This window comes from Simochromis diagramma, unplaced genomic scaffold, assembly GCF_900408965.1.
Source record: "Simochromis diagramma unplaced genomic scaffold, fSimDia1.1 OVJJ01000802.1, whole genome shotgun sequence".
NCBI classification, from domain to species: Eukaryota; Metazoa; Chordata; class Actinopteri; order Cichliformes; family Cichlidae; genus Simochromis; species Simochromis diagramma.
Genome location: NW_024387492.1, coordinates 17,626,039 through 17,641,339, shown reverse-complemented (window position 1 = coordinate 17,641,339; position 15,301 = coordinate 17,626,039). Strand labels below are relative to the sequence as shown.

General features: G+C 39.5%; 1 protein-coding gene across 1 annotated transcript; it reads right to left on the bottom strand.

Annotated features, from left to right (window-relative positions):
• Nucleotides 1–351: 351 nt before the first annotated feature.
• On the bottom strand, nucleotides 352–14,396 carry tmem214 (transmembrane protein 214). Its single transcript, XM_040017667.1, has 17 exons — nucleotides 14,142–14,396; nucleotides 7,613–7,806; nucleotides 7,260–7,410; nucleotides 7,030–7,164; nucleotides 6,059–6,141; nucleotides 5,703–5,808; nucleotides 5,188–5,269; nucleotides 4,925–5,026; nucleotides 4,643–4,784; nucleotides 4,356–4,447; nucleotides 4,185–4,233; nucleotides 3,898–4,005; nucleotides 3,268–3,385; nucleotides 3,092–3,185; nucleotides 2,611–2,779; nucleotides 2,197–2,348; nucleotides 352–1,384 (listed from the first exon to the last, which is right to left on the bottom strand). Exons 1-17 carry the CDS (start codon nucleotides 14,293–14,295, stop codon nucleotides 1,255–1,257), a joined length of 2,061 nt encoding a protein of 686 aa, XP_039873601.1. The 5' UTR covers nucleotides 14,296–14,396; the 3' UTR covers nucleotides 352–1,254.
• Between the last annotated feature and the right edge of the window lie 905 nt (nucleotides 14,397–15,301).

The window sequence follows — 15,301 nt, the reverse complement described above, 5'->3', positions numbered from 1 at the left end:
TAAGCGGCAGCGCTACTAAGCGTGCGAGAGGAAAACATTGATTTACTGGGGCAAGATACGTTTTTAAGAGGACTGCTGAATCAGCGACACTTGACTAAAAATACATTCCCAGTGTACTCTTCTCATCTTGATCTATATTAATACGTGGTGAGACAAATTTGTTTCTTCTTAAGATGACCCTGAATACACATATCTAATAATTATATTTTAATAAGAACATACACATGCAAAATTGAAGTTTGAGGGCAAAGCCCCAAGTCATGACAAGACAACTGTTAACAAGGTGGTTTCTATTATTTGCTGTGTACCTCGTGGCACACTCGGGTAAATCAGCTGATAAAAACACTGCAATGGGGTTGGAGTCTTTATTACAAATCATTTTACATTACAAAGTAAGACATTAGTCTCTTCCATATCATCTTGTTTACAGACTGGGGGGTTAGTTAAGTAAAATGTCATTTCTCAGATTACAGCATACAGGATGACAACGCTGGCATCACTGATCCACGCAGACACAAACACAGAAACGCATTGACCTTCAGGTACATGATGTCGGTGCTTCTCGCAGCTCGGGCGAGAAGCTTTTGCTGGTAGGTGAAGCATTAGAAAACGGGACAGAAACAAAGCAGCAGAGACGAGACACACAGATTTTTTCTTCTGGACTGATGTGAAAAGACTGTGTTTACGACTGTGCTCTGGACGAGCAAATCCACCCGGAGACACAACTCCCTAGTTAGGTATGACAAGGGGTTTGCACACACAGGACCAGGTGTTGAAGATGACTTGACCCTCTGATGAGGTTTTCAGTGGCTTGGAGACGTTTCTGACATGTTTCCTGCCTTTACCAACTTTCACAACATTTTTTTTTTATTATATTTAAATAAAAACGTTTTATAAATCATCTACAAACCTATATTTTCTATAAATTACAGAACCTGCTTAACCCAGAGGCTCAAGCAGTGGCTGAAATTTGCAGTATAAAACTCAGGGAGAGAGAAAGAAGGGTACAACCTCCGTATCCAGCAGTGACAAAAAGGCTGATAGAAAAAAAAACAAACATCTAAACAACACCAAACTGATTTTAAAATTTAACCAAAACAAGAGACAAAAAGGGTCTTTTTTGAGTGAGCTCGTTTCCCTCTGACCCTGCGGCATCCACTTGCGTCACAAAGGACATGACAGACTCACGCTGGGCCAGAGTGTGTGTGTTGGTGTGTTTAGCTTCCTGTGTGCATATTGTGTGTGTGTATTGCGTTATCCCGCTCGAGTGAGCAAATCCTGGGCCCATGTCTTGATTGCCGAGGTCGTGTGTTGGAGTAGCTGCCACGTCGAGTTGGTAAAGGACAAGGCGTGGCCCTGCAGACATGATACAGACACCTCCCCACTGCAACAGAGAAAGTAAAAAAAAAAAAAAAAAAAAAAAAATCACTCACTGCAGCTTTAATGATGCTTTTAGTTCCTTTTAAACAATACAAACAAACATATTTGGCTACTACACTACTCATAACTGGTTGACAGATCATTACAGAGTTCATCTGTCAATCACCTCAGAGGTTATCAACAGCCAAGGAAATGGCCACTGATGCATCTCTGCTTTAGACTGCTGCCCTCACAACCGAGACCTGGACAGTTGTCAGAGGATGAATGAATGGAAAAATAGTCCAATTGTTTATCAGCAGGGTGCAACTACCTGGCTCCAGTAAACAGAAGATGAACACACTGCTGAGAAGTGAAATGTGTGTGGTGCTGTGACGGTACTGTGCAAATAGGAGAAACATACACAGACAAAGCCTACAAAGATCTGCCAAAAACTCTGGTGAGCAACTCCCTTTAAAGAACAAATAGGAACGAGGTCCAAACTCCAGCAGGATAAACTGGCATGTCACTACAGCTGTCAGTGCAACTGGTAACCTGCACGCATTTCTCAGTGGCTTCAATAAAACACAGCAATAAGTAAAGGTGAATCACGTTTCATCCCAACAAGCACCATAATGAGGGCTTCATAGTTAAATCATTGTTGCAGCAGTGCCACAGATTCTTATAGTTAGTCAGCCCAGAGGTAAGGTGTCTTCGTTTTAGTCAGATTATTCTAATACAAGCTGTGCTGTTCTTCTTGTTTAACCCTGGTTAAACTCCCCCACACTCAGGCATGTAGTAATAAAGATTAACTGTTAAAGAGCTGCTGTTAGTACTGACTTGCAAGAGTCCTCTAAGTTGGCCCATGCTCTCTGTAGCAGGTTAGATGTGTACGCCAGCGCTGGCAGGATGTAGTTTTGATGTAGGAAGATGAGGAGCTCCTTCAAATATGCCAGAGCCTGGAACACACTCTCTGGGGTGTTGGTGTTCACCTGGACAAAGACATGTAAGACAATCAGAGTCAGACTGGGGTTATCTGGTAGTTTCTTATGTAATGCTCAAAATTTTAATGAAGGGGGAAAGTGACACAGTATAAACACAAATAAATCCACAAAAGGATGAAATGATAATCCAGCTGGACTGTTTAATATGCACCCAGAAAGCTGTGCTTCAGCCCCCCCCCCCCAAAAAAAAAAAATTGTACTTCAACATTTAAATGTTTAAGGTCAGGTGGAGCTGTAGCCATGGCCTTACCCATTCTATGACAAGAGGTGTGGTTTCTTTAACCCAGACAATAAACCGTGAGGTGTTTTCAGAGATGAAGACAGCTGCTGACTTTGCCTTTTCCAAACCTTGTTCCATTACTGGACCCAAAACCCGGACACACTCAGAGTAATAATAAGGAGTGTTTGTCTCCAACCAGCTACAGAAAATACAAAACACACAATACAGACAATAATGATCATAACTGCAATCTTCATTAGAGGAAAAATGGAAGAAAAGAAAAAGTCATACATTTTTTTAAATTTTCTTTTTAAAAGCAAATCATTTTATGGCAGAACAGCAGGTTAATCTAATAAATCTATATTAATATAGAATTCTAAATAAAAGCCAACAAACCACAGGGAATAAAACACTGTGTGCCTGAGCATTATCAGGAAGTGAGTCAGAAGCTTGTTTTAGATTTTATGGATCATTTTTAAGTGTCGGCTCTGTTGACTAGAAATGATCGTACCTGAAGCCCTGCTTTGAGTAGACTGTTATTTTGCTCCAGGCCTGCTGAGATACAGCTGTGATCCCTGAGTGCAGATACCTGGCTGTGATGGAATCTGAAACGTAATATAAACACAATGAGTACGCCACAGATACAAAGATAGGCGAATATGGTGAGTAAACGGCACTCTGACAGACCTGCGACAGAGCCGTTTGATCTGACGTCGTGGGCGATTAAGCCGGCAACGAACACGAGCAGAACCAGGAACAGCTTGAACCAGGGGAACCCGTGACCACGCATCTTTACCTGCAGATTCTGGAGAAACACAAAGCACATGTCAAATAAGGCTCATAATCCAAGTGTTAGCTTTATGATTCCATACATCTCTAGTTGTTGCCCAAGAAGCAGGGATAATGTCAGAAGAAGTTTTTAAAGAGGAGTTGCACATGCTCATTCATGCATTCATCTCTCCAGTACTCCCATCTGCAACTCACCAGGTTCTCCAGTTCAGTAACTCTGCCCTTAATGCTTGGAAACTACCCAGTAAGTCCCAAAACAGTCGTTCCAATAGCACAACACTACTGATCTCTTTAATAGGCTTTCAATTTAATATTCTTCTCTTCATTCCTTTAGTTTTAGTTCCTAAATTTATATCTTAATTTTTTTAAGCTTTTTATGCCTTCTGTCAGCACTTTATAAATATTGCTCACTTTCATATTGTAGAGGTGCTTCATGATTTAATATTACACTATCTTCGTGTCTAACCCAGACTTTTTTGAAATCTCGAGTTTCCTTTTAAACAAACATGAACAGGCTGAGTTGCTCACCTGGCACAGGCTGTTGCACTCCTGAAGGTCATGAGATTCAATGGTGTCTCTCATTTCTTCGTTGGTCACTCTAAAAGACTGGATCGTTTCCTCGAGGTTCTTCCGAAGCTAAAAACAAAAAAAAGTCCAAGTAAAACACAGTGATGGGATTAAAAGACAATAAAAATACAAGTTACATTAAAACTGCATTATTAATCAGGTTACACAGGCTTTGATGTTTAAATAACAGTATCCCTGGGAGGTGCGTTTGGTTTATGAGCCAACAGACATCGTGACAGCACTTGTACCTTTGGTGGAAGGATGTTCCAGGACTTTAATAAGTGGTTCAAAAGTAAACTGAGGAAAGAAAGCAGTGAGTCTGAAATCAGTTTGAAATCATCTTCATTTGTACAGTTTACCTTATGTGGAGATGTGATCATAAATAAAAAGACAAAAAAAATAAATGGTCCACAGGTTACCTGGACTGGGGTAGGTGTTTGGTGTAGAGCTGCCTCCACACTCCTAAACTCTGAACATCCACACACAGACACTCAGTCATACTGCTGAGCAGCTGCAAGAAGCAGAAGACAATGCGGTTAATTTTTAATCATTTTACTCATAATGTATTCTTTGACATCGTTTAGTGAGAACACAATTTTATTGAGCAGTTCTGCTTTATTTAATCACTTTTGTCAAAGATCGTGTTGTGATGGCTGCTGTAACAGTACAGTAGCAGCAGTAATATATACAGAATTGTGGGTCTCACCTCCCTCTTCATGTCGTCAGGACAGTGTGGCGTGGCTCTGGACAGAAATGACGGCAGGTACGTGTGCAACGTGTTCTCTGGCTTGGCTCCAAATGCGAGGACCTTCAGTCGAGGATACAAACGCCTCAGCTGCTCCTGCAGACTGTAATAAAAAACAGAAAAACATATATTAGGACTCAGAACGCAGATAACATTTTTGCAATGCTTTTATTTCCAAACAGAGATTATGAACAGTCTGATATGTCTTGCTGTTGGTCTGTGTTTGCACTGGTTTACATTTACCTTGGTGACAGGGCGTTCTTTGGCATGAAAGCAAAATCGAGCAAAGGAAAGAACTCTTTCGGACCCATAATACCAAATCCTTTTGTCAGGTTTGAATGAAGTCTGGGAAAAGAATTAAAGTATGTTGAAATATCCATGACATTCAAATTAAAGGTATCACTGGTAATGATCTTAATAGTTCAAGTACTACAAATGAATGGAAAGGAAGTGTCTGGAAGATGAAGAAATTTGAGAAATTTCATGGATTTCTGAGTCAGACTTACGAGAGAAGTCTCTCCAGATAGGCGATGGCATATGAGGACAGAGACTTCACTCCCAGCACAGGGAGCATGATGCCCAGCCACACTGAAACAAATAACATTTTCTTTAGTTTAGGAAGCTTTTCTTCTGTTAAAGTGAAAATAAATATATTTAATCACACTTTGGGTGTGATTTTGTACTAAATCAGTAATTTTAGACACCATTTCCCCCTAACTTTCATTGCAATTTTGCACTGTAAACATTTAATATAGTCACACTAACTAATAACACTTGGAGCACCAGCAGCTATCAGGGGGGAATATTACTGCTCTAATGTGCTCTGTTGCTTCAGTGAACCCCAACCCAGAATGTCTGTCTTAACACATTGTTGGGAAAGTGGGAGAAAGGGGAAAACAGACAGATCTGGACTAATACTGGGCAAATGCCTATTTGTTCAGAGCAGTTTTGGGCTTTATGGATATGCGGTAATGTAAAATATTTAAGTTATTGTGTGCCTCTGTGTAAAAGTGTTTATTACCTCTTAGACCCTGGCTGAGATCATAAAATCCTGCTTGGCCCAGAGCCCACATGATGGTCAAACACTTTACTGGACGATTCTGAACTGACCGCAACATTTCCAAATACTGCAGAAAAGGAACAAGGAGAAGGCAGAGTTTTACAATATAATAATGCAAAATTATTCAAACAGACAAATCCAGCAATACCCACTCTGAAACTACCAGTTTGAAAATATAATACATAATTTGATAATATTACACATGTCCAGAAAAGTTAGGAAAAATATAGCTTGAGCTTTTAGTGTAATAACATGCAGAGCAGGAAAAGAGTAGCAAAGCTGCTGATTATTTGCCGGAGTGACAGTCACACACTCACCTCTGGCAGATTTTGGGTGGCTATTTTGGGTTTGTCCTGCAGGACTGCCTGAATGCAAACTCTGTAGCCATGTAGAGGTTCTCCTGGAAATAAAAACAATAAGCTTTAGGTATTAGTACTTTCGGCTTCTTTTTCTGCTTTATGAATTTTAACTAAAAACTGAAACAATGCTTGGGTAAAATCTTTATTTCATGAGGCATCCTGGTGACCTTGCTGACTGCTCTTGGTTAAAGTTTGTTAAAAGGTAAACATTGGTAATTTGAGGTTTGAGTCATGATGGGTTTTGACCCCACCCTAGCGTTGAACCATAACAGTGATCTTTGCACTGTTATGCAAAGATCACAGTTTTTTTGTCCCCTGACAGCCAAGACAGTCACACCACAAGACACATCACTTTCTTTCACAGCAGTGCACTTTTGCTCCTCGCTAAAAGCTTGTTTAGTTTAGCTCGTGCAAAGATCAATCTAGATCAATAGATGAATCTAGACACAACAAAAGCTTTTTGCAAGTGAATACAAGGAAGGAACATAATGATTGCCTGCAGCTGCCTTTCTTTCAGGGTCTCTCATCTCATCTGCTTTCAGATGTTGGCTTCAGGCCTGTCGCTACCTTGTGGGCTTTGTGAGGCAGACAAGTATGTCCACCACCTGGCCTTCTCTTCACCTCTATCTGTGCTGCCATTGAGGTGATATGGTTTTTGTGGTCAAAGACAACCACTAACCTGGGCATAAATCCCACATCCCCCCCACCTATTTACCCCCTTGTTTATTTGCTTGTATTTATTTGGTTTATATGTAACGTTTTATATGTTTTATATTCAATCAGAATATTATTTCAACTTACAGAACATTTAAGTTTATTATTGAGATTTCTGCAGCTTTGGTATCTTGGCACATTTTTTCCTGTCTGTTAATGTTCTACTGAGTAAAGTCACATCAATAAAAGGATGTAAGAGGTTCTCCTGGGTTTACCTGACTGTCTGTCCAACTCCCTGAGCATAGTGTAAACACAGTGGTCGAAGAAATCTGGCAGAGCGCTGCTGCAACGTCCGATGAGGCCTTTGATCACGCCCCTCAGCTCTTTTCCTGTAAGGCAGTATGGGTAGTCTGGGACAGAAAAGACAAACAGGAAGACTTAAGTATTGAAATGCTTTAACCGCACGATAAATAAATGGGCATATCAAAATAAGAGTCTGCCTGACCATAAGGGTGGCTGCTGAGTGTGGGCTCCGTGTCCTGGGCAGTTAAATGGAGGTTGAGGTATCCAGCCAGATCTTTGATCCAAACCGAAGGGTTTTCTGGAAACAGGGTCTGACTGCGAGCCAACTGCTGCTTCAGGTCTGCAACATCCAGCTGAAGACAGGACAAGAGAAAAATATCAGCACTGGAGTCTCAAAAAGAACACACCCTCCAAGCAAAGGCTAGATCGGTTTCAGCATGTGACAGTTGGCTTTGAAGATGTAACAATGCTGCTTTGTTTAGAGATCATTTCGGGTCATTTCTTTCACTAAATTTCCATTGAGTTTAATATCAGTCAACTTAAGAAAATACTGACCGCTTTGAACGCCTCCTCGAGGGTTTTGTAAGTTGTGGGAGAGGCTGTATTGCTCGAATACGACTTCTTGGGTGGTTTACTTGATGAGGGCTTCTTGTTTTGAGGCTCGGATGGTGGAGGAACCTGCTCCTTGTTCTGCTTCTTTCCCACCTTCTCCAAGCTGTCATACAGACTCTCTGACATCTTCACGGGCGCTGAAGGACAAAACAAAGCAGCTGCAGTGAAATGCAGTGACTCCTCTATCCTGAGTCCTAAAAATCAAGTTACTCTCCTCAGCGTCTTGCTTACCCCCTTCTGCCCTCCCTCCACGCCTTGTGTAATGGGCTGTTACCCAAAGGAATATTTGTGGCACACTCAATACAATTCACAAAGGACTGGAGTTAAGCACCAACAGCATTCCAGCTCTCCCCCTTGTGTGTTTCTGGTAAACAGTTTTGAGGACCTATACAAAGTTAAGAACGCCTTATTTATTTTTTTTTAGAGCCTGTACTTTGATATTAAATCAATACTTATTTGCAATGTTTTATAAAGGCAATAACAAGTAATTGTATTTATAAGATGTCAAAGCTCTCTCACTGGCTGAAAGTGGCAATACATTGAAATTGACCCTGTTCTGCTTTTATTCATTTCCCATCAAATACCTGCAGCTTGGAATAAATCTGACACCTTTACAGACTGTGGGGAAATCAGAGCGCAATTTAACTGCTTACCAGTTTTTACTCTGTTGGTGATCAAATCATTTTGTCACCATTTTGTCATTTTGTGTGCAAAACACACCAGGGGTGGATGGCAGGAACTAAGATCACTTTTCTTTAAATTTAAGCTGGTTAATGAGGTGATTTGACGAACGACTCAAATTGGCCTTTGACCTATGAAGCATTTATAGTGATCACAGTAATATGGGCTGCTTCTGTTGGCTCTAGAAAAATGTTTTCCTTCATTCCAACTCAGGCCATCGTGTCAGTCACAGTGCTGTCTCTTTCCTGTACTCCGTTTCAGAATGGAGCTCCTTTTTAAACTCTACCTGTGATCGTAACTGAGCGGCTGTGCTTTATCATGAGAAAAATAGAAGTTGGACTGAACCAAATCAAGTTTTAGTCACACATGTGGATTTAGAGTCAGCATGTCTCTATTTTTAGTCTCAAACATGAGTGTGCCATGTTTTACAGAGAAGCTCAAAATATAACGAGAGAAACATATGAAGAGGTTTAACAGGCATGTGAGTGTGTGTGATAGTAGAAGAGCTGCATAGTATGCAATCAAATGCTGCATGAATGTGTGCTTGTGTGTGTTGATCACTGAAACTGTAAAGATTGTTATAGCATTTTTCAAGTCAGGGAGGAAAGTTACCACTATCAAAGCTTTAGGATCAAGGCATGGAAAGACCTGTCTATATTTACAGTCTTGTAATCTTTGGTATCTAGTGCTCAGCTGTTTTCTTGTGGCCTGCATGGCAGTTTCATCTGTATTTTTTCAGCTGGGAAATGAAAAACAAAAACAAATTTGTATGAGGCCTAAAAATACTGGAAAATAAATAAAACTAAATAAAAAAAAACAAACACTGAATTTCAGCCCACCACAGACCTATAACTCTGAAAATACATTAATATAGAGGTGAAATTATGCAAGGCTTCAACAAATATACCAATGTTTTTGCACCCAATAAATAAATCAGCTGATTCTGAGAGGGTGATGGCGGGTGGGGGAGGTTGATAAAACTGATGTTTCATGGAATGATTCTGCTGAAACAGTAGACTCCCTGGTTAATTATCGAGGTTTTAACAAAATGTGGAGCTTGAAATGTCTTTTCTCATGGCATCATATGACTCAGAAATCCTTGCAACCTTATCTGGGACCTTGTGCACTATTGTCTGCAGTGGATAATCACGTAAAGTCTAAGTGAACAGGGAACTTTAAGTGAAGTGGTTGGTTTCCTTAAAACCAACCAATTAACATCTGTTTTAAAAAAAAAGAAGCACATGACTGCAGACTTAGGGAAATACCAGCAGTCCTTGTAAATGACAAACGGTTCAAAACAAAGACAGAAGTGTCCTGATCAAAATCAAATCAAGTCACTTTTATTGTCACATCACATGTGCAGGTACACTGGTACAGCACATGCAAGTGAAATTCTTGTGTACAAGCTTTACAAGCATGGGTGACTGACTTCGCTCAGCAAAGAGGGAAGGCATTCTAAAGTTTTAGAGCAATAAGAAGCAAAAAGCTAATAAAATTTAACTTGAAGGTTGGATTACAGAAGGTTTAACGTACTAAACATTTATTTTTCTGAATGAATCATGCCGTATCTTCAATTTTTATCTGTATGTTTCTGAGATTAGGGAGTTGGACGAACATTGAGCTCTGAAAATAATTAAATAACACAATTAATATAATCCAACTGAAGTGTAAAAATGTTTCCCATGTGGGACTCAAACTGGTCTCTGGTGTGAGCAGTAAAATTATTCAACCCCCGCTCTCTCTAAGGTGCAGGTGTTAATGCTCAATTCCGATTTTTTTTGTCTGCTTGTTCACACTACAAAGAAAAATGTGACAGCAAACGCTCTCCAACGTTGTCTTCCCAACAGTTTCACTGATATCTACACTGGATGGCCAGGAAGCATTCGCGATGTCTTCTCGGGCGCTTCTCTGGCGCTGATAATTGGCGTCTGTCTTGTGTCAGTGGACCGTTCAAACAGCAGTCGCTTTCTAAAACATCGGATATGTATTGGATTCAGTACCACATACGAAAGTGACCCAGATCGAATTTGAAAATATTGGATTTGTGCCGTTCACACTGTCAGACCATGATCGGATATGGGTCGCATAGGGTAAAAAAAAAAAAAAAAAAAAAAAAATCGGATTTGATGCGCTTTCGCCTGCAGTGTGAACGTAGCCTAAATGTCACCTTTTTCCCCAATCTTTGAAACTGGGAATATTCTTTTCATTTTTTGTGTACATGAATACAAGTCAGTACGAGAGAGAGCCCAAAATATGAATCCACAGATTAAATGTTGTGACCATTTCATGAACTGTCACAAGACTGTGCTGCTGGCTCTCTAGTAACTTCCTCACACTGGACTGCTGCTGATGACAGCAGTCCTTTTTCCGCTCTCCAAACTCGGTCAGCTCAGCGTAGTGACCAGTTCTTCACCTGCTGCAGGTTCTAGTTCTGGATCTTATGTGGGTTCTCCACAGCAGAGAGAGGACTAATGTCTCCAGCTGAAGCCCAAGATGGTGGTGTTAAAATTAGCCTGACTGAGACGAAGGACTCCGGATAGCTGAAAGATTTCAAGGAGAGAACTGACAACAAAGCCAGCAAATCGCAAAACATGTGATGGATCAGAGCTAGCTAAACTTTCAAAATAAGAGCGAAGAATATATTTTCATGACTCAAATCTTTGAGTGTGTCGCTTGAGTAAATTCTATTAGTGGGAAACACTGCAATGTAATTAGTATTTCAAACATAAGCCTAAATGTAACATCTATGACTTCCAGCAGTCATTCACCCTATGCTTTACATTCGAGGCTGATGCGGGGTAGGCAGCTATAAGCTGTAGTATTATGAGTGGGCTCAAAAGCTCCACTGTGAAACAACAACTAACAGGATCTCACATTTTACTGTCTACAGTCAGACTCACTAGTCATTTTGATAATAGATTTTTCATCTCAGTTGTATGAAACTATTTAAAACCATCTCAAAGAAACAACAGTTTTTGGGATCATTTTGGTGTAATTTACTACAAGAAGCATATTAGCAGAAATCATTAACGTGTGACAGCTTTCAGATTATAGTTTCTATCAAGACAAAATACCAAAAAGAACAAATTTTACTGCCCTAATCCACGGGCCACTAAAAGCCAATAATAGCTGAGATGATGTTTTTAAGCTTCCTTAAATTCAAGCTTTGTGGTTCTCACATGTTTAGACATGTGGGAACAAAAAGTCGAACATGGTTATCATACAAGCAGTTCTTTATTTGTCAGGGACCAAAACACTGACCTCATAAGAGAAAAGATGTCTTGTACCAGATTTATCTACTAGCTAATTCCCATCTGCAGTCGCTGGCCAGGTACGCACAATCATAAACATCACTGATTTAAAGGGCTTTTTAAATAATGCAAAGAGCAAAGGCAGAGACATTTACCACTCTTCTCTGTGATCCAAGCTTCACACTCTTATCTGTTGAACACTTACATAATGCCTGATTTTGCTGCAACACTTTTCTTGCTCAACCACATACGTAATCCCTCCAGGCCAAAGTTTAAAAAAAAAATCCTCCAGTTTTATGTGTCAAAACCACAAACCCAAAAGTAACAGCCTCATGATCAAGTCCTGATGAAAGCCTTTAAGAAACAAACTGAGATTTGGCAAAATATCTTTCTGAATGTGTGATTATGTTATTTGTGTTAATAAAATGATTCACATAAAGTGTTGGAGAGTTCATTTACTAAACAGATCAGGTTTATTTCTTATAAGCTTTAGACTAAAGCTTTACACCACTTCCCCACTGAATCAGCCACAGTGATCAGACTTTGGACAGTAAGATTCAGTGATAAAAATGAAGCAGAAACAAACAGCTCCAGCAAAGTGAGATATAATCATTTTGTGATGATCATCCAAAAATCAAAAGACTCAGTGAAGCCTCTTCAAGCTGCTATTGCTAGATTTAGTGAACAGAAAGTATTTTGGTCAATTTAAGGGTAGAAATTGATCAGAGGTCAGTAAATAATATGTTGACCTTGTGAAGAGTCATTTCTAACACAGATAAAGATAACTATGGTGTTTGTCAGTCTTTGACATAGTAGGAGACACCGGGCGGGACTCTAAACAGAGGGAACAGCAGGGTTTGTTTGGTACGTAAGATTTGATAAAACACAAATTAATTCTGGTTCTTAAAACATGGCAGAAAAAAATGAATAAGTAGATTAGGAGCTCCAGCTTCAGTATGGGCTTCATACTCAGTAAAAATAAAACATCATTAGGTTGACATAATGTTTCAGCAATGTGGTAGATTGAAGCTGCTGGTAATTCAGTATTAATATCACCTAACTGCACGTCTAAACTTGTCATAGCAACGTTACCGAATTAGGTTTCATTTTCCAATTTTTAAAGGTGTAAATCAAACTACTGAGTTTAGCACCTTATTCCAACTTTGACATTTCTGGTTAACAATGAGAATTCTCCTGCTGCCACTGATAGTAATAAAAGGAGGACAAGTTTGAGATCCAACACTCCAGTGACTTTATTCATGTGAGGAATGTCAATAGAATCTTCACTCGATGTTTGATCAGAAGACATAAGTAAAAACCTGAGTAAACTTTACTCGATAAAAAGTTATTAGCAGAAAAACATTTTTAAAAATCAAAATTAGCTATTTATATTATTTATATTATTTGTTTTCACTGTGGTTATCATCTACTGTAGAAACAACGTATGCAGTTCAAAGTAAAGAAGAACAAGCATTTTCTCTAAGCATAGCATCCCAATGCACTTCAGATCCAGCATCACTTTCAAAGACCGGTTCATCCCAAGGACAGAACACCAAGACACAAGCTAAACAACAGTGTACCATATGTAGTGCACTTAGGGGTACTCAGACCCTTATTTCTGATTGAAACATATTAAAAGTGCATGACAACAATTTAAATATTGGAAAGAAAAGCGTAAGTGACAGCTGGAGTGTCGGTATTGTTGTATCCTTGCAATATTGTTTAGATGATAGAAGCAGGACTGGGTGGCCGGGTTTCTTAAAGGTGAAATTGGAATTGAAAAGCTCATCCAGGTTTCTGATTTTTCAAAGATCACTCATAAAAGTACCCTACATCTTCTGATTTATAAAAACTTGCCCTTTACACCAGAAGGCTCAAACAAAAATATAACTCGGACACTGATCACCTCGAGGATTATAGGTAAACAGGAACAGTAAGTTGTATTGTTACTAATAGGAGTCCTTCTAAATAAGTAACAAAATAAAGTCAGAAGTAATAACAAAATAGAGTAACGAGTTTAATCTATTTATATAAACGATGATAATAGCAGTGATAACTGTTTACGAGGCATAAAGCTGAAGTAAAACCATGGCTAAACGTGTAGCATAAGATTTAAATGGCCACGTTGTTAAATATTTACCCCCAGAGCAATGACAGCCATCACTGTAGGCGAGGTAAAAACAAACTAATGCTGCTTAACGTCATACCGATCAGCTCCAAGATGACAAAAACACCTTCAGGCTCGTTCGAAAGAGCAGCTGAAGGGAGGTCAAAGGTCAAAAAGCGTCTCACACATGCTGACAGACTCTCTCAGTGCTGACGTTCACTTTGTTGACACTGCTAACGAGCTAACTAGCCGCACGAAGCACAAAGGCCGCTCAGCTAGTAGTTTAAAATTCACGCCGACACACGGACTTAAGGTAGAGCCACTCAGAGCTGAGCTGGTAAAACCGCAGACAGTGTGAGATAAAATTAATACCAGGAAGTAATGCTGCGTGAAGTTGAGCTTCAGCAGCTAGCAGTGGGCCGTGTTCACTTACGTCTGGACGGCTGGTTAGATTCGCCCAGGGCTTTCCTTCCTCCGCTGGCTTTCTTGTCGGCCGGTATCTTGCCTCCTCCGCCGGAGTTGTTGCTATTTTTCTTGCCTTTCTTCACCACCTCCCATTTTCCGACCGAGCCGTTATTTGAAGCCATGTCTCCGGGTCCAGATGGGCTGTTATTAGTTCGGGTACCGTGACTTCCTGCCTCCTTCCTCCCTTCTGCTGAATGAACGAGAGGACGTTGCGTAAACTGCTCTGAGCGTTTAACTGTCCGCGTGCCACGTCTCTATGTCGGCATGACGTCAGAGTGATGCGTTTGGACCGTTAACTTTCGTGTTCGTAGCCGAACGGAACAAGTTTAAACACGTTATAAGGAATTTATTAAACGCGTCTTCAAGACGGAATCATAGACGACCCCGATTCATTTTAAACACAACTAAATACAACAATAATATGAGTTCGGTTTTAAAAAAAAATAAAATACATTTTAAAAAATCTACAATTTATTGTAAAATAAACAGCAACTGCTTTTTGATAACTGTTTTTAAATTTTCAAAAAAAATTAAAAAGAATTAGCGCAAAACTTACATTTCAATACTTTTTAACTTAATACCAAAATTAATATCCTTGGGGTTATCTCTTATCTATTTTGTTATGCCATACTATATTAATTATTATTGAGCCATTTTAGATTCTATAGAGTACAGTGGTCCTCTTTTAATCCTGCCCGAGAGCTCCAACTCCAACATCCTTTGTCCACAATTTCCACTCTCCCACCTATGTACCTTTTCTTTTTCCGGTCACAATCTCTACCACACCTCTTTCATACCTCTCACCCATACAACTTACCATTTTGTTATTTTACCTTATTTTAGTAGTCAGACAATATTAGGCATTTAATGTCATTTCATTAACCAATAATTACCTAATTGTGAAAATGATCTCTAAAGCATATTTAGAGCATCAGATATTCTAGATTTAGTCCAACTCACTGGTTCTACCTTCAAGTGTTACAATTATCTGTTTTGGATCATAATTGACAAAACAAATAATTTGTAAACAAATAATTTGTAGTCATCGCAGCCTCTAGAAAATTTGACGTTTCGTTTTGAAGATATATGGATTATAATAATATATGCCAATAGTTGAAATCCTAAATA

Bases quoted from the DNA above. Each gene is read 5' to 3' on its own strand.
- tmem214 (XM_040017667.1), bottom strand. From the start codon at position 14,295: ATGGCTTCAAATAACGGCTCGGTCGGAAAATGGGAGGTGGTGAAGAAA. The intron at 6,142-7,029 runs GTAAACCCAGGA...TTTTATTTCCAG, and splicing joins GGAGTTGGACAGACAGTCAG to GAGAACCTCTACATGGCTAC. The intron at 2,349-2,610 runs GTAAGGCCATGG...GTCTTTGTCCAG, and splicing joins CACCTCTTGTCATAGAATGG to GTGAACACCAACACCCCAGA.